This window comes from Caretta caretta, chromosome 7 (genome assembly GCF_965140235.1).
Source record: "Caretta caretta isolate rCarCar2 chromosome 7, rCarCar1.hap1, whole genome shotgun sequence".
NCBI classification, from domain to species: Eukaryota; Metazoa; Chordata; order Testudines; family Cheloniidae; genus Caretta; species Caretta caretta.
The window spans coordinates 32,693,813-32,713,645 of record NC_134212.1 but is presented as its reverse complement, the minus strand read 5'-3'; the positions used below and the strand labels follow the sequence as shown (position 1 = coordinate 32,713,645).

Here is a 19,833-nt window from a genome sequence, read left to right as displayed (position 1 = left end):
GGGAGAGAGGGGAGAAGGCAGAGAGGGACCAGCTACTGATAAAGTAAACAGGACTATATGATTACAGCAGGGGGCTGGGAGCCAGGACTCCTGGGTCCTATCCCAGCCCTAGGCGGGGAGTGGGGTCCGACGGGTTAGAGCCGGGGGGTCTGGGAGCCAGGCCGTACCTGTGCACGTATTGCAGCTGGTGGATGGAGTGAATGGCCAGGACCATCTCAGCCAGGTAGAAGCAGGCCATGTCCTCGGGCAGCCGGTCCTCGAACTTGCTCAGCAAGGTCAGCAGATCCCCACCCACGTAGTAATCCATCACTAGATACTGCAGACAGGGGGGGCAGCATTAGTTGGGGGGATGTATGTGTGTGTGTGCGGAGGGGGGGGGGGAATCCCCTCCCTGGAGGCTGTGCCAGTCACCTGTAATGAGCCTTGCAGGACCTGCAAAATAACTCACGGCAGCTGCAAACAATGCAGCCCTACAGCGCCATCTGCTGGGAATACCCAGCACCTGCAGCTCCTCCAGCAATGCCAGCCACCCACACAGCGCCATCTGCTGGCAATGCCCAGCCTGCCCTACACACACCCTGTTGGCAATGCCCAGCTCCCACAGCGCCACCTGCTGGCAACCAGATGCATACCTCCTAACATTTTCCTCTGGATGCAGCCAGAGCAGGATTTAACCCAGGCCTGTGCAGCCGCTTCCACCAGGAAAGGGTCTCCTGGTCCATGGGAGCAAGGAGATGGTGCTTGAGGGACCAAGGATCCCCTTGCAATTCAGCGGCCCCCCCCAGAGGAGAGTCTTACCAGGTACTGCTCATCCTGGAAGGCGTAGTGCAGGGCAGTGATCCACTGCCTGTCCCCTTTCACCAGTACGTCCCTCTCCTCCCGGAAGCAGGCTGTCTGCAAGGGGATTGCAGGGAGATGGTGAGGCCTCAGGGGATGCACCCCAGGGCAGGGAGGTTGCAGGGCTCTGTCATAGCAAGGCCACTGCAGAAAGTGCTGCAGCACTGGGGCAAAGGGCCCATCCAGCGCAGTCTCCCCCCACCCACTTCTGTTCTGGACAGACCCATGGGCCCATCCATACCGGTATCCCTCCCCAATCCCCTGCCATTTCAGATCAGACCCATGGGCCCATCCAGCCTGAAAATGGGATACCTGCCATTGTTCACTGCCACAAGGCAGGGAATCTGTGGGATGGGAGGGAGGGGACCATGGGTAGTGAGCGTGCGGGGGGGGGAATCTGGGGGCAGGATTAGGGTTAGGTACCTCCGCTCTCTTCAGCATCTCCCACTTGTGCAGTATCTTCATGGCATAAACCTTCTCGCTGTTCCGCAGCCTCACCACTGCCACCTGGTGGCCAGAGCATGGGATCAGAGAGGGGACCTCCAGGAGCCAGTCTGCATTGGCCCCAAAATAGCTGCAGGGGCAGCAAGGAGGGACCATGCCTGCATGGAGCCCTACCCTCTCTCCCTGTGGGAATAACCTGCTACAGCCCCACTCCCTGGTCTTCCCTCTGCTACCTGCAGCCAACCTGCCCCAGGACCTCCCCAGCCTCCCAGTGACAGTAGGCAGTACTGCACCCAGCAAGAGCTCCAGCACCACCTTGTGACAGGAGATGGTATTGCACCCTGCAGGTCTCCAATAGGTCAGCCCCACCCAGTGACAAAAGGTGATACTGCATTTAGCAGGACACAGCAGGGGCAGCAGGTGGTACTGTGCCCCGCACTGCACCCGTGACTATGGCCAAAACTGAGGACCACTAGCCCCTCGTGAGTCCAAGCAGGGATGGCTGGCAGCGCTCACCTCGCCAAAGGCCCCTCGCCCGATGACCTTCAGAATCTCAAAGTCCTCCCGGCGCAGGCACATCTCCTTCACCTTGGTGACGAACGGGGTGGCTGGGCAGGGAGACACACAGAGAGACCTCAGCTACCCAGGGGCTTTGCAAATGAGGGGAACTGCCTGGAGACAGAGGGGTGGGCTAGTGGCTTGAACCCAGGAATAGGAATGGGAGTCAGGCCTCCAGGGTTCTATCCCTGACTCTGGGAGGGGAGTGGGTTCTAGTGGGTTAGAGCGTGGGGGTGGGGGTAGGGGTGTCTGCAAGTCAGGCCTCTTGGGTGTATCAACAATCTGAAAGAGGAAAGCTGGCATTGTGGCTAAGGCACTAGGCTGAGGCTAATTCCAGCTCCAGCATTGACTCCCCATGTGCCTTGGCAAGTCAATGAATCGCTCTGCACTGATCCTCAGCTGGTGTAAATGGTTGTGACTTCACTGACCAGTGGAGCCGTGTCCATCTCCATCAGTTGGAGATTTGGCTCTCTGGGACTCAGCTCCTGAACCTGTAAAATGTGGCAAACAAGCCTTCCTTTGTCTAGTTAGACTGTGAGCTCTTTGGGCAGGGACTTTCTCTCATGTGTCTGTGCAGCGCCTGGCAGAGTGGGGGCCCTGATCTCAGTCAGGGTCTGTGCAGCAGCACCCAGAACAATGGGGGTCAGAGTCTGTACAGCCTTCATCACAATGGGGGCCCAATCTCAGTTACAACCTGTGCGGCACCTGGCATGATGCAGGCCCTTGATCTCGGTCGGGGTCTGTGCAGCGCCTGGCTCAATGGGGCCCTGATCTTGGTCGGGGTCTGTGCAGCGCCTGGCTCAACGGGGCCACATTGCGCCAGGTGCTGCACAGACCCAACAGTGCGGGACAGTCCCTGCCCCAAAGCTCTTACAGCCAAGACAGACATGGGTGGCAATAGAAACAAAGGCCCTGAGAGGGGAAGGGACTTGCCCAAGGTCACACAGCCCGTCTGTGGCGGAGCTGGGACCAGACTCTAGGGGTTTGCCTGCAGCCAGCAGCAACTACGGGGACCAGCTGTCCCGATTTTATAGGGACAGTCCCACTATTTGGGGGTGTGTCCTATATCGGCGCCTATTCCCCCCACCCCCATCCCAATTTTTCACACTTGCTGTCTGGTCACCCTAGCAGCAACCTGCAGCAGCACATCTCAGCCCGCCCGCCTCTATCGCTTCACAGCACCAGCACGGCTAGTTTTAGCGCCATGGCGCGAGCCCGAGTGAGCAGACCTGGGCTTTGAGACTCCCGGCTACGGGCTTCAGATTGCTGTGCAGGTGTACCCCGGGAGGCCTGACACCCATCCCCAGGCTGTAACCCACTAGACCACACTCCCCTCCCAGAGCCAGGACTAGAACCCAGGAGTCCTGACTCCCTCTCCAGTGCCCTGTCCACTAGACCCCACAACTTTCCTAGCCATGGCCTCGATGGACTATATACGATGATATAAACAAAACAGGATAATCCCCAGGGAAGAGGCATTACATGGGCCCTGCTAACTGGCTTCTGGCAGGCGTTTTGAAGCCCGATTATTCCTTCCACAGAGCAAAGGCATTTTGCAAGATGTTGGGCAACGGGGGAGGCACCTAGATGGCCCAGCCGGGGACTGGATTGAAGCCGCAAGAGACTTGCTGAGTTTAGGATTCCGGCACCGGCTCATAAGCCTGCCACCCACTCCTAGCGACTGCACGGAGCAGCAAAGAAGTTAACTGGCGAGTAGCAGCCTGGCCGGAGCCTCCGTGGACACGCTGGTCCGGTGCTGTTCCTGCATGGCCCAGGGAGGGGGTCTGCAGATGTGCATTAAACGCTGGGCCTGCAGGCAGGGCTGTATAAATCACCCTCCCACCAGTCATCAGACCCTACTCCCCTCCCAGATCCGGGAATAGAACCCAGGAGTCCTGACTCCCAGCGCCTCCTGCTCTAACCCCTAGACCCACACCCCTTCCAGAGCCAGGCACAGAACCCAGGAGTCCAGGCTCCCTGCCTGCTCACAGCAGCAAGCACAACGCAAAAGCGATTTACGATGTTGCAACTTTTCAAGATTGTCTCCAATTAGGCACTTGTGGTTGCTACGCACCAACTTGTTCACCTGCCTCAGGTGCCCCTTCCCCCGCCTCTCTGCAGCATCCCAAGGCACAGTGTGATCAGGGCATGCCCCATCATGCCATGCCCCCTCGGCCCAGGACAGGGACTGAGATAGTTCGCCTGAAGTGGCGAGAGAGTGTCTGACTCTGAGGTCATTTCAGCCCCCACTCTCGCCACGGAGACTGAGGGTGAGGAGAGAAGCGAGTGCCAGTTTCAGGAGAGCACCGGTATCACGAGGAACACAGCTGAGACCCGCCAAACTCATTGCAGACGTGGGACACCCAACAGTGGCCAGATGGGAAATCTCTGGGTGTGCACAGACCACTGCAGGCAACCCTACAACAACAAACCAAAACTCATGATCCTTGCTTTGACAGGAGAGTGGGGTCTTGTGATTGGATCAGGGGAGCTGGGAGCCAGGACTCCTGGGTTCTATCCCAGCTGTGGGAGGGGGGAGTGGAGTCTAGTGGGTTAAAGCAGGTAGGCTGAGAGTCGGGACTCCCGGATGCCATCCTCAGCTACTGCAGGAGCCAGAAGGAGTCTTGGGTCTTCACACTTTTCTTTCCCACCTGGGCACAGTGACGGCAACAACGTCTAGTTTAAGCAGCGTGGAGGGTGTGGTCTGACCTGGATGTGCCTGAGAGAACCTGCATTGCTGCATTCCTCCCTCAGCGAGCCTGGCACAGGGACAGTGCTGGACACAGACAGGGCAGGCTGCCAGGCTGGCAGATCTGCCTCCCACAGCCTGGTCACAGGCCCCCACCCACCAGCTCCTAGGCTCCCAGCTACAGAGTGACAGACCTTACCAAACGGATGGGCCCTGGGTCTGACCGTGGGTAGCAGGGAGGGTTGGGGGGGGGGATACCAGGCTGGGTGGGCCCTGGGTCTGACCGTGGGTAGCAGGGAGGGTGGTGGGGATACCAGGCTGGGTGGGCCCCTGCTGTGATTGGGGGTAGCAGGGAGGGTGGGGGGATACCGAGCTAGTTGGGCTCACAGGATCACAGTGTTCCAAGCTCAGCTGGGGCCTCCAGGCACTACCGTAATCCTAGCAATAACGTGCATGACGTAACGGGGGACAAACTCAGTTGAGGTCTGTAGGTGCTACCGTAATAGTACCAATAATGCACACCCCTGATGTGCTACAGTGGCCTTAATAGAAACACACATGCTGTAATGGGGCCCTGATCTCAGCTGGGCCTGTTAGTATCTACCGTAATACTCCAAATAACGCACATGAGATAATGGAGCCGTGCTCTTGGCTGGGGCCTGGGGGCAGTACCATAACCCCAGCCCAGCTCACGAAGGCCCTGACACTCGGTTAGCATTTCTGGGTCGGTCTGTGGGCCAGGCTACAAGTTATGAGCACCGCAGCCGATCGCTTCCAGCATTTCAGGGAATGGTTGAGGCATCACGGGCCAGAATCCGATGGATTCTGGAGCAAATCGGGAAACCGGAAGGGGAAACGGGGGGACCCATTGAGCCTCTGCACAGCCACAGCGCCGAGCACCTCCGCAATTGTCTGCAGAGCAAAGCACTGGTCGAGGGCACCTATTAACGCTTCCAGCATCACACCAGCCCTGCTCAGCTCAGCCTCCCAATGGAGTGTAACCCGGAGACGCCCCAACACCCGAGTGACATCGCCCAGACAAATAATAAGTGGGCGAGGGTGGCGGGGGGGAGGAATGTGGGCCTGCCCTCTGCCTCTGGCGTGGGGGGAGAATGCGGGATCGGAGTAAGGGAGGGAGCGGGACATGGGTGGCACACAGAACCCTGACAAGGATAATAGGGGATCCTGGAATGGGGGGATGGGACATACAGAGCCCATTGCATGAGGAGAAGGAGTAAGGGGGCACTCTGCGTGCCACTGAGGAGAATGGAGGGTATGGCTGGCGGGACTGGGGGTACACACAGAGCCGCTGGTGGGGGAGGGGAGGACTGGGGGCACATGCAGAGCCACTGGCCGGGGGGCAGGACTGGGGGCACACACAGAGAGCTACTGGCGGGGGGGGACTGGGGGCACACAGAGCCACCGGCATGGGGGGTGGGACCAAGGGCACACACAGTCACTGACATGGGGGGAAGAATAGGGAACCCTCCTATGGGAGTGGGAGGGGCACGTAGCACCCCTGGGGGCAGCGATGTCCCTGATCTAACAGGGGCTGGGAGGGTGGCCCGAGGCAGCTGCTGGGGGATGGAGGGAGGCAAGGAGCTCTGGGGGAGGCAAGGAGCTTGGCCGACACAAGCTACGACACGTGAGCCCCCATTGATAATACACCCCCTAGTGGAGCTCGTGCCCGTCCCACCAATGTCTAATAATAACGCTGCTTGGCATTGTGAGGCCACTCAGCACTTCGCAGCGGCAGCGAGGAGACAGCTCAGATCCTCCTGCTGCCAAAATCCTGCATCTTTAGCTAATGGACAATTGCCACACGCCGCGAGCAATACGGGGCTGATGACACACAGCTGAGCAGGCCCGATGCCAGCCAGTAGAGAGCAGCAGTGACTCAGATCTACTGGCCAGCATACTGCAATCCAGCCCTCCCTGCGCCTACCACTGGACACCATCCCCGCACCCCTGAGCTGGCGATCGATCCCAAGAGTCCTGACGCCCATCCAGCCCCGCACCTCCATTCTCACAGCAAGACCCTACTCCAGAGTTCCAGCACCAGGACTGTGAACGGCAGGGATCTAGGGGTTAGAACAGTGGGGAGCAGGGACTGGGAGCCAGGACTCCTGGGTTCTCTCCCCAGCTCGAGGCAGGCAGTAGGATCTAGTGGGTTAGAACAATGAGGAAGCTGGAAGTCAGGACACCTGGGTTCTATTCCCCCATGTTCTGCAGGAACACCTAGCACTGGGAGGAGTCCAGCTCCCCAGTGGGGCGATAGGAGGGACGGCCAGTGCCCGGGCACGTTGGGACAGGTGCCAGCTGAGTCACGGAGGAACCGGCGCCAGCAGCGTAAAGAGAAAAGAAACCGCCTCTCTGCTTCAGCCACGCACACAAGGACGCTCCCTACAGAGTAGATCTGGAAGACTAGGGGGGATAGGAGCAGGAGGTGCTGGGGTGCAAAAGAAGGGACCAGAGACATAGAATTAGGAGGTGGGGGGGCATGAGATGGGGGCTGGGGCAGCATTAAGAGGCATGGAGGCAATGAGGAGGGAGCAGCATTAGATTCATAGGTTCCATGGGCAAATGGGACCATTGTGATCATCAGGTCCAACCTCCTGTCTAGCACAGACCATAGAGCATCCCCGCATTAATTCCCTGTTTGAACCAGAGCAGATCTGTCAGAAAAGCCTCCCATCTGGAGTTCCAATTGCCAGGGTGAGGATCCACCCCACCCTGGGTCAGGTGTCCCAAGAGGTAATTCCCCGCAGTTATATGTTTGCACTTTATTTCCAGACTGACTTTGTCTAGCCCCTGGATCTCGTTAGACCTTTGTCTGCCAAATTGAAGAGCCCTCTGTGATCACATTTCTGTTCCCCACATCGGTTCCTATAGACTGTGATCCAGTCACCCCTTAACCTTCTCTTTGGTACATGTATCTCCCAATCGCTTAATCTCTCCTGGCTCCCTTCCGACACTCTCGATTTACCACAACCTTCTCCAGGTGTGGGCCCCAGGACTGGACACTCGGTTCCAGCAGGTGGCACCAGAGTCAAATCCAAAAGCAACAGAGCCTCCCCCTCCTGCTCCAGATTCCCCATTTATACAGCCCAGGATCACGTTACCCCCCTTTTTGCTAAGGTGTCACACTAAGGGCTCATGTTCAGCTGATTATCCACTGTAACCCCAAGTCTTTTTCTCAGGTGCTGGGGGGGGGGCAGCACTATGGAGGGCCCAGCAGCACTGGGAGGGGCAAGGGCAGGTGGCAGCGGGGAAGCACCAGGAGGGACAGAGCTAGTGGAGGGCTAGGCTGCTGGCATTCAGGGAACAACTCTGTTGGCCATGCAGGAGACAGATTAAACTTTGACTCTGGCTGCTCCAGTCACTGGGATGTCTCCTGCCCGAGCACTCACTCCCTCTCTCAGAGCAAGACCCCATAGGGGCCTGCCAAGATCCGTCCATATTTTTGCGTGCGCATTATTATTAGTATTACCGTACCACCCAGAGGGGCCTGCCGAGATCCATCTGTATTTTGGTGTGCGCATTACTGGTAGTATTACAGTACTGCCCAGAGGGGCCTGCCAAGATCCATCCGTATTTTGGTGTGTGTGCATTATTAGTAGTATTACAGTACGGCCCCGAGGGGCCTGCAGAGATCCATCTGTATTTTGGTGTGTGTGCATTATTGGTAGACAGTTACACCAGTTTAAGCTTAAAAGAGTGAATTTACAGCAGTGTAGTTAAACCCATTTCAAAGGACCATGTGGACGGTCTTATTTTGAATTCAACCCAGCTGTATGGGGGGGAGTACAGGGGTGGCAGGGGTAGCATTAGGAGGCACAAGGGGGCAATGGGGACGGGGCAACATTAGATTCATAGATCCTAAGGCCAGAAGGGACCACTGCGATCATATTTCTGGTCTGACCTCCTGCATAACACATGCCAAAGAGCTTCACTGAAATAATTCCTATTCAAACCAGAGCAGATCTGTTCGAAATACATCCCACCTTGATTTTAAAATGTGAAATAGTTATGGGTGAGGACAAAGTCAAAGTTCAGCCACCAGGTTAGCCGTGACATTATCGGGGATACTGTTCCTGACGGCGTGTAGTCCATCTCTGTGTGGAATGTTGGTGTAGAGGGCTTCTACATCCATAGTGGCCAGGATGGTGTTTTCTGGAAGATCACCGATGGATTGTAGTTTCCTCAGTAAGTCAGTGGTGTTTTGAAGATAGCTGGGAGTGCTGGTAGCGTAAGGCCTGAGGAGGGAGTCTACATAGCCAGACAATCCTGCTGTCAGGGTACCAATGCCTGAGATGATGGGGCGTCCAGGATTTCCAGGTTTATGGATCTTGGGTAGCAGATAGAATACCCCTGGTCGGGGTTCCAGGGGTATGGTCTGTGCAGATTTGTTCTTGTGCTTTTTCAGGGAGTTTCTTGAGCAAATGGTGTAGTTTCTTTTGGCAACCCTCAGTGGGATCAGAGGGGAAATTGGAATCATTTTACATTTGGGGACAATGTATACCTTCAAATCAGTGGCACTGCTATGGGTACGCGCATGGCCCCACAGTATGCCAACATTTTTATGGATGACTTAGGACAACGCTTCCTCAGCTCTCATCCCCTAATGCCCCTACTCTACTTGCGCTACATTGATGACATCTTCATCATCTGGACCCATGGAAAAGAAGCCCTTGAGGAATTCCACCGTCATTTCAACAATTTCCATCCCACCATCAACCTCAGCCTGGACCAGTCCACACAAGAGATCCACTTCCTGGACACTACAGTGCTAATAAGCGATGGTCACATAAACACCACCCTATACCAGAAACCTACTGACCGCTATGCCTACCTACATGCCTCCAGCTTTCATCCAGACCACACTACACGATCCATTGTCTGCAGCCAAGCTCTACGATACAACCGCATTTGCTCCAACCCCTCAGACAGAGACAAACACCTACAAGATCTCTATCAAGCGTTCTTACAACTACAGTACCCACCTGCTGAAGTGAAGAAACAGATTGACAGAGCCAGAAGAGTACCCAGAAGTTACCTACTACAGAACAGGCCCAACAAAGAAAATAGCAGAACGCCACTAACCATCACCTTCAGCCCCCAACTAAACCTCTCCAACGCATCATCAAGGATCTACAACCTATCCTGAAGGATGACCCATCACTCTCACAGATCTTGGGAGAGAGGCCCGTCCTTGCTTACAGACAGCTGCCCAACCTGAAGCAAATACTCACCAGCAACCACACAACAGAACCAGTAACCCATGAACCTATCCTTGCAACAAAGCCTGTTGCCAACTGTGTCCACATATCTATTCAGGGGACACCATCATAGGGCCTAATCACATCAGCCACACTATCAGAGGCTCGTTCACCTGCACATCCACCAATGTGATATATGCCATCATGTGCCAGCAATGCCCCTCTGCCATGTACATTGGTCAAACTGGACAGTCTCCACGTAAAAGAATAAATGGACACAAATCAGACGTCAAGAATTGTAACATTCAAAAACCAGTTGGAGAACACTTCAATCTCTTTGGTCACTCGATTACAGACCTAAAGGCAAAAGTGGCAATTCTTCAACAAAAAAACTTCAAAAACAGACTCCAATGAGAGACTGCTGAATTGGAATTAATTTGCAAAACTGGATACAATTAATTTAGGCTTGAATAAAGACTGGTAGTGGATGTGTCATTACACGAAGTAAAACTATTTCCCTATGTTTATTCCCCCTTCCCCCCAGACTGTTCCTCAGACGTTCTTGTCAACTGCTGGAAATGGCCCACCTTGATTGTCACTACAAAAAGTCCCTCCCTCCCCGCTCTCCTGCTGGTAATAGCTCACCTTACCTGATCACTCTCGTTACAGTGTGTATCGTAACACCCATTGTTTCATGTTGTCTGTGTATATAAATCTCCCCACTGTATTTTCCACTGAATGCATCTGATGAAGTGAGCTGTAGCTCATGAAAGCTTATGCTCAAATAAATTGGTTAGTCTCTAAGGTGCCACAAGTACTCCTTTTCTTTTTTGGTTTAGTTTCAGTCTCAAGGGAAGGGATTTAAGCTAACCCCCAAAAAGCCATTCTTCTATCAACAGAAGGCATGGTCTCCACCCAGCCTGTGTCCTGGTACATATAATTATGTCGGCTAGGGTGTGATTTGTTTAGTTGATATCATTGTACTGGTACAACCCCTAGCGGTTATGGCTGCCCAGATTGCGATGCTTTCTCTTTGCAGTTTGAAACTAAGCTGGTAGCTGTTTGAAAACAGCACTGGCTCATGAAAACCAGATGCATTATGGGATAGCTGGAGAAGACTCATGGGAGATCCAAAGATCCACCATGTGAAAAACCCCAGAATGCAGAGAGCCCATCAGTGGAACATTGCACCCTGGGATAACTGTGTGCTTACTTACGTACACGTAGTTTTGTGGAGAGACAAGATTTACTAGTGTCCTTAGCTGACCCCATCTCTGTAATATCTAAGCACCTCACCCATTTTAATGCCTTCATCCTCACAACATCCCTGTGTGTAGCACAATGCTGTTATCCCTATTGTACAGGTGGGGGAAACTGAGGCACAGAGTGGCTAAGTGACTTGCCCTACATCTCATAAGAAGGCAAGCCATTGAACGTGGGTCTCTTAAGTCCCAGGCCAGCATGCTAACCATCGGTACATCCACCCCCATGGGGTTATGCTGGAGTAACTAGAGCTGGATAACTGGTAACACTTTCCCTAAGTGAAGCTGCTGCAACTTTCCCATTTAGACAAGTTCTACATCTCCTTCACAGCTGAGTTACTAACTGCAGCCACAAGCCCTCTGATCAGTTCTCCTCCTCCAGCCAGGCCAGTAGGTGCCTCTCAGTCCCTGGTGTCTGTGCCAGGCTGTGGATTTGGGCAGCAGGCGCTGAGAAGATGACAGGACGCTTGGGCGTCGGGCACACCCAACACCCACCCCCCGGGCACCATGCAGCATGTTAATGAGTGGCTCTCTGAGGTCAGGAGGGGCGTGAAGCCGTCGGCCTGCTGGCAAATGCAGAGCAAACCACAGCCCTGCCTGTGCCTGGGGAACATTGCTAAAATCTCCCACGTTGGCAGCTCCAGCAAAGGACAGCCATATGCTTATGCAGCTGAGTTAGGATGCAGGACATCTGCAGTTGGTTAGGGCACTAGTCTGCGACCTGGGTTCGATTCCCAGCTGTACCACTGACTCCCTGTATGACCTTAAGGAAGTCATTTCTCCCCTCTGGGCTGCAGGTTCCCCCTCTGAATAGTGCACCCTTTGTCCATTCAGGCTGTGAGCTCTTCAGGGCAGGGACTGTGTCTCACTGTGTGTCTCTGCAGCCTGGCACAATGGGGCCCCAATCACTGGCGGGGTCTGTGCAAGGCCCAACAAAATGGGGAAGCAGAGGCACAGAGAGGGGAAGGGACTTGCCCAAGGTCACAGAGAAAGTCGATAGCTGAGTTGGGAACTGGAGCCAGGTTTCTTGCATTTCAGGCCAGGGGCCTGGCCACTAGGCCACACTTCCCCTCCACCTTTGTTCTCTCACTCACTCACTCCGTGTTCTCTTCCACTTCTCTCACCGAAGCCCAGATCCTCCCCCAGGGGAGTCAGCTGCCTACATAGCTCAGAGGCCCTGGGCCGGAGACACTGTTTGCATCACTGATGCTATATAAAAATAAGGTGTGTTAGTTTCGCAACCAGCTTGCTTTACCCCCATTACCTTGCGCACTGAAGGACAAACGTTGCTAACGAACACTTTGAACTCCTCCAGCACCTTTTTAGCGGAGAATCAGAGCCCTTTGCAGCCTAGCAGTATATCCATTAGGGGAAGGGAAATAGTCAGTGTAAACTGAGGCATGGGGCAGTGAAAACTGATACGCCCAAGGTCCATCCGTGGATGGTAAACCTCTCTAGAGTGATTGTTAATGGCAGAGGCATCTGTGTGTTGTAGCTGACAGTGCAGAAGAGAGAATTGTAAATAAAACTCAGGAGTCCTCACTACCACTCTGCCTTCTGTAGACACCTCCCAGAGAACCCAAGAGTCCAGCCTCCCAGCATGCCCTGCTCTAACCACTAGACAGCACTTCCTGTCTCTTCACCACCTGCACCCTGTTCCTCAGGCCTTATCCGCGCAGGAAATATTTTACCAGTTATAGTTTATCAGTCCAGTCACATCTGTAGAATCCCCATGGGGACACTCCACACAAGAGTGGCATTTTAGGTTTTAGCTTAAACCCCTTCCGAAGTGACATTAACTAACCTGAAAAAAGTCCCTCTTATACTAGAACAAGTGTGTCTAGCTTCACAGCATTCAAGGGACCATAAGATCATCTCATCTAACCTGCATATTCCAAGTCCAGAGAGTTTCACCCACTTGTTCCCCATGTACTGAGCCCAATAACTCATGTCTGGCTAAAGCATCTTCTAGCGAGGCAGCCAGACCGGACTTAGAGACATCAGGAGACTGAGACTCCACCACTTCCAGTGGTTAACTACCTTCACGGGGAAGCATTGCTGCCTTATTTCTAATTACAGCATGTCTGGCTTTAACTTCAAGCCATCGGGGCTTGTTCTGCCTTTCTCCGCTGAAGAGCCCTTTAGTATCTGGGATTTTTCCCCCTGTGAAGGCGCTTTACACTGGGAGCAAGTCACCTCTTGATTGTCTTTCTGCTCTCACTGGCAGGCCTTTTCTGCAGCCCTTGGGTCATTTTTGTGGCTCTTCTCCACACCGTCTGATTTTTCAACATCCTTTTTAACCAGACAACACACGTGAGGCTAAACCAGCAGAACTGTATTGGTTAAAATTCACACCTTCACTTACACCCTTCTGGGTGTCAACAAAGCTGTCGATAAAACAGTTCCAGGTCTCCCACTTCCTACAGCTGCACAGTTTCCTTTAACAGTGATTCAGTTATGGAAAAGCTCTCCACCAGGTCGTCAACGCTCCTGCATCACGGTGCTGGAATGTCTGGCCGGACCAGCCAGTTCATTCCTGGCTTATCATTATTACTGGGAGGTAGAACGCTGACGTAACATGCTCCCCCATCAGTCACAAGGCTGAGGCGGCACGTGGGGGAGTGGGGTTTCCTGTACGATCAGTATTACGCTAGCCCATCGCAGCCCTGACCAAGATTGGTGATCCCCCATTGCACAGATTCCCATTCACTCACTGGGTGGCCCCCAATGAAATTGGGGACCCTGTTACATAGACATTCTCCAACAAAGATTGCGCCCCCACATCATGCACCCCCCCTTCCTCCCCAAGATCACGGCTTCTCAGTCATATCAAACCGTTCCTGCCCCCAAGACTTTACACTCTCCCTAGACAAAAGAAGGATTCTTCTCCATGTTTCACCAATGGGGAAACAGATGCCGAGAGGAGGACTGTGTAGCCCCAGGCCATGTAAGAAGCCTGTGGCAGAGCAAGGAACTGATCACAGGCCTGTGTGACTTACCCACAAGACAACCCTTCTTCCTGCTGCTGTGCTTAGACCGCGATCCCAAAGATGGCAAGAGAACCCAGGAGTCCTGGCTCCCAATCCCCCTGCTCTGACCACTAGACCTCACAGCCCTGATACCTAATCTCATGCTCTAACCACAAATTGCTGCCACTTGCACATCCCCTCCCAAGCTGGGAAGAGAACCCAGCAGTCCCCATTCCCACTCCTCGCTCCCCTGGTGCCACTAGGAATGAACGTAGGAGTGCTGACTCCCCGGCCTGTATTTTAACCACAGCTCCATTTCCCTCTCCCTTCTCTGCACTTACTCTTCAAGCCACAATAACTTTCAGACTAACCGAACACATCCTAGGGCAGTGAGCCGCGATAGCTGCCATGTTGTTAGCGGGTAAGTTAGAGGCTTTGGCAGAGTCCTGACTCATAAGAGCAGCACTGACTCCTGAGGGTGCCCCGATGACCAAGCCCCAAGCCCGCGGGTTACAGTGTGACTCACATGTGCTCTGCTCTGTACAGTTGATCATTAACAACCCCCTTCAATAGACATTTAGCAGCTCGAGGCTTGACGCTGCCATCCTAGTGCGCATGTCTGCATGGCTGTGAGATGGAGCCTTAACACAGGGCTTCCTGCAATGACGTGCATTGAGGAGAAGGATTCCATACCACAAACACCCCCATTACACACCCTTTACCGGCCCTTTCTGCTGTGGTGGGGAAAGTGAAGTACACACATGTGCATGCTCTCACACTAGCTGTGTATACATATATACATGCACATGGCCATGCTCCACCCATTACATAGGTATATCCACACACGCCAGCTATCCACACACCCCACCTATCCACACACGTGCTCACGTCAGCTACGTACACACACATCCCAGATAAGTATTCTCACTAGCTCTAGTCTCTCTCTCTCTCTCTCTCTCACACACACACCCAACTACTTCAAACAGTGAACTTTGGACCCTAAGGAAAACAAAAACACCCTAACACCCATCTGAGACATGCACCACGATTCAAAGGCCTCCACAGGGGAAGGTTGGCTCAGTGGTTAGGACACTAACCTGGGCCTTGTAGGATCAGGATTCAAGTCCCCACTCTGCTACAGACTCCCTGTGTAACCTGGGGCAAGTCCCTTCCCCCCTTTGTGCCCCAGGTTCCCCTCCCACCCTATATTCCAAGTGAGAGCACTGCTGGGCAGGGATGGTTTCGCTGGATGTGTGTACAGCGCCTGGCCTGATGAGGATCCCATAACAGGCTCCCACTCTTGGTCTTTCATGTGCTATTGTAATACATCTAGTAGGTTAGCTACACTTTTATTAACCTCCCTAAATGGGACATTAACATAGTGACAAACAGCTGTTCTCAGCAGGTCATGGGCATGAGCAGCGTGTGTTATAAACACCTTGCACAAGGGGTTAAAGACAGCGATAAGGAGCTGGAACAATCAATCAGCTATTCACTGAAACAGCTAGTGATTTATTAACCCTCCACCCGCCTGTTTTGAAATGGAACTTGAACATGAAGTGTTGGCAAAGGGCCCCCCCATTCCTTTCTCACTGCAAATCCAGGAGTGCTCCAGCAAATTCAGGGCAAGGCTGAGGCAAGCCAAACACTGGATGTAGCTAGAGCCAGACGGGCGATGGTTAAAAATTGGTAGTGTCCCTTTTTAACAGCTCAGAGTTTGCAGGAAGCCTCAGGTCTTTTACCAGTCAATCAATCACTCGACAGAGACAGAGCCCTCTGAAATCAACAGGCGTTGCTGGATCCAAAAATTACCTACCAACCAAGATTCCGGCTAGGTTACCCTGACGACAGGAACAACACAACACACACAGTTGACACTTGTGCTAATTTTTTTTAAATTTATTAGCTATCATCCCCACTTAGCCCAGGCAGTTACTGACTGATAGCAAAAAGTACAAGGAGATGTTTGTGTTGCAGCAGTGCCTAAGTGTCTGATCTGAGACTGGCTCCCCCACCATGCCAGGTGCTGTACAAACACTCCCTCCTGTCCCGCCACCAAGAGCTGGGGGCCCTAGGGGTGCCACGTGCTGCACACACACCCCTAACCAAGATTTGGGGAAATCCCCGCCCCCACCCTCAAGCTTTGCTGCACAGACACAATGCGTGACCAGCCTTGCCTTGAAGAGCTCACAATTCAAGCAGATGGGGTGCATAATCTGTCCCTATTTTACGGACAAGGGAAACAGAGACCCAGATGAAGTGACTTGGCTGAGGGTTCCCCAGAACTGTGCGGTAGAGCCAGACCTTGAAGGCAGGTGTCATGCAGGCTAGTGTAGTGCTCTCACCATGAGTCGTTCTGACCTCGGAGACGGTGTTAAAACAAAACAACCCAGGGATTTGGGGTCTGGGCAGTGCTCCCCAGGACAGGGGCCCTGATCTCCTCTGGGCCCTATTATAGTGCAGGCAATGATACAGATGCTGTAAATGGGGCCTCACCTGGCAGGGGGCAGCACCTGGCCCAATAGCAGGCCCCCCAGTCTGAGTTGGAGCAACAAGGCAGTACCATACTACTAATGCATACCGTATAATGGGCCCCTCCTCTCACTGGGACCCCCTAGGCATTACCATAGTACTATTAATAACATACACGTCATAAAGGAACCCTGATCTTGGTTGGCATCTCTTGGCTGTACCTTACTACTACTGCTCATGCACCTGCCATAATGCACCCCCGCCCCAAATCTGGATCAGGGTCTGTGCAGTGCCTGGCCCAACAGGGCCCCCTGCCTTGTCTCATAGGGCTTCCAACCCCTGCTGTCACACAAACCAAGGCGCAGCAAAAATGAGGGGATTTCAAAAGCTATTTTTAAACAGCCTATCACCTCTGAAATACAGCTCATGAGCTGAAATAAATCAAGTTTCTTGTCAAGTTAGTCTCTCAGGTATCTGCTGTGGTCCCAGGGAGAATATGCCCTGCCCCCAAAATGATTACCTTATACTTCTTGTTAAAGTTAATTTCCTGCCAAGTACCAGGCATGGTTTTCTGAAGTTTTTGGATCCTACAGCAAGATCAAGTGCTTTACCTAACGCAGCCAGCGCCTAAACCTGAAAAACAAGACCTGTGCTGTTGGGGAGCGTGAGTAATCGTATTTCCACTGCCTCGCAAGAAGGAGACAGAGAGGTAAGAGTTACATCATAGATGTTTTTTAAAAAGGCTGCTCCAGCCGAGAGTTTCAGACAGGAGTGGCAGGTGGCATGTAGTGAGATGCTGCCTTGTATGACTGCGATTCTTAGATCCTTTTCTGGTGTATTACTGTGGTAGAAAAAAGCAAAAAAGTCTTGTCTCCATTGGGCGATTCGATGGGCTGCTGGAGATCTTCAGAGGTCTGTCAAATAAGGAGCCAAGGAAGCAGTAGCTAGATTACTATACGCATTGCAATGGTACCAAGGAGCCCCACTCATGGACCTGGACCCCCTCGTGTCTAGGATTGTGCAATCACAGAACGAGAGGTGGTCCCTGCCTCAAAGAGATTTTCTTAGATCGATTTAAAAGTGCTGTTCTTCCAAACAAAATAAAAAAAAAAAAAACACCCAAAAATCTCCTGAAGATTGAAGCAGACAGACAGAGACACACATGAAACTCTACTGTGGCCAATTTAGTTTCTGCGCTAGGAGAGACAATACGTGGTTTTCCTCGTATTGGTCTACATCAAGCCAACACTGAACAAGAGCGTTCTCCATCCTATGTATTACAGGAGTAGCAGAGGCAGGATTAGAACCCAGGTGTCTCAATTACTAGTCCAATGCCCTAGTCGCTAGCCGAGAGTGTGTGCCTTCTCTTTAAGCCAGGGGTAGTCTATTTTTTGTCAAGGTCCACATTTCTTGGAGCAAGGTATCGTCATGGTCCAGACTCCAGAGAAAATAATAAAAACCCAATAATGATCATAAGTAAATAAGATTTCAGTCCATTCAAAAGCATCTAGCGGTCTGGATGGGGCCTGCCTATTGACGACTCCCGCTTTAAGCCCTTGTCCACCTACAGTAGTTGTATTGCTTTAACTCTGCTGCTGTAGTTAAAGTGGCACAATGCACCTGAAATAGCCAGAGTTTTACTGTGATCAATGTACATATACGAGGACAATTATTCCCATGGAGCAGTGGTTTTCAAATCGGGGCACACGTACCCCTAGGTACGAGTTTTCATCAGGGAGTAAGCACAAAAAAAATCCTGTAATGGGGAACAATGCATTTTATTTAGTAAGACTTGGCAATGGAATTGTAGGTATCTCAGCTGGGGGTATGCAGTAGACTACATTATTTGGCAAAGGGTACACAGCCTACAAAGTTTGAAAACCACTGTCATACAGGAAGGGGAATAAGCTAGACCAGTCTAAGCCCTGGTCTACACTAGGACTTTAGGTCGAATTTAGCAGCGTTAAATCGATGTAAACCTGCACCCGTCCACACGATGAAGCCCTTTTTTTCGACTTAAAGGGCTCTTCAAATCGATTTCCTTACTCCACCCCTGACAAGTGGATTAGTGCTTAAATCGGCCTTGCCGGGTCAAATTTGGGGTACTGTGGACACAATTCAACTGTATTGGCCTCCGGGACCTATCCCAGAGTGCCCAGTGTGTGTGTGTGACCGCTCTGGACAGCACTCTCAACTCAGATGCACTGGCCAGGTAGACAGGAAAAGAACCGCGAACTTTTGAATCTCATTTCCTGTTTGGCCAGCGTGGAAAGCTGCAGGTGACCATGCAGAGCTCATCAGCAGAGGTGACCATGATGGAGTCCCAGAATCGCAAAAGAGCTCCATCATGGACTGAATGGGAGGTACGGGATCTGATCGCTGTGTGGGGAGAGGAATCCGTGCTATCAGAACTCCGTTCCAGTTTTCGAAATGCCAAAACCTTTGTCAAAATCTCCCAGGGCATTAAGGACAGAGGCCATAACAGGGATCTGAAGCAGTGCCACGTGAAACTTAAGGAGCTGAGGCAAGCCTACCAGAAAACCAGAGAGGCAAATGGCCGCTCCGGGTCAGAGCCCCAAACATGCCGCTTCTATGATGAGCTGCATGCCATTTTAGGGGGTTCAGCCACCACTACCCCAGCCATGTTGTTTGACTCCTTCAATGGAGATGGAGGCAACACGGAAGCAGGTTTTGGGGACGAAGAAGATGATGAGGAGGTTGTAGATAGCTCACAGCAAGCAAGCGGAGAAACCAGTTTTCCTGACAGCCAGGAACTGTTTCTCACTCTGGACCTGGAGCCAATACCCCCCGAACCCACCCAAGGCTGCCTCTTGGACCCACCAGGCGGAGAAGGGACCTCCGGTGAGTGTACCTTTTAAAATACTATACATGGTTTAAAAGCAAGCATGTGAAAGGATTAATTTGCCCTAGCATTTGTGGCTCTCCTAGATGTACTCCCAAAGCCTTTGAAAAAGGTTTCTGGGGAGGGCAGCCTTATTGCGTCCTCCATGGTAGGACACTTTACCACTCCAGGCCAGTAACACGTACTCGGGAATCATTGTATAATAAAGCATTGCAGTGTATGTTTGCCGGCGTTCAAACAACATCCGTTCTTTATCTCTCTGTGTTATCCTCAGGAGAGTGAGATATCATTCATGGTCACCTGGTTGAAATAGGGTGCTTTTCGTCAGGGGACACTCAGAGGTGCCCGTTCCTGCTGGGCTGTTTGCCTGTGGCTGAACAGAAATGTTCCCTGCTGTTAGCCACGAGGAGGGGGGAGGGTTGAGGGGGTAGCCACGCGGTGGGGGGAGGTAAAATGCGACCTTGTAACAAAAGCACATGTGCTATGTATGTAATGTTAACAGCAAGGTTTACCCTGAAAG

General features: G+C 52.7%; 1 protein-coding gene across 1 annotated transcript in view; it reads right to left on the bottom strand.

Annotated features, from left to right (window-relative positions):
* The window catches only part of CDC42BPG (CDC42 binding protein kinase gamma), a 62,838-nt gene that overhangs the window by 30,964 nt on the left and 12,041 nt on the right, over positions 1-19,833 (bottom strand). Inside the window, exons 2-5 of the mRNA XM_048857042.2 lie at positions 1,798-1,889; positions 1,261-1,344; positions 799-894; positions 168-316 (exon numbers count right to left, since the gene is read on the bottom strand). Of these exons, the coding sequence (XP_048712999.2) occupies positions 168-316; positions 799-894; positions 1,261-1,344; positions 1,798-1,889 (421 nt within the window). The remainder of the gene's footprint in view (positions 1-167; positions 317-798; positions 895-1,260; positions 1,345-1,797; positions 1,890-19,833) is intronic.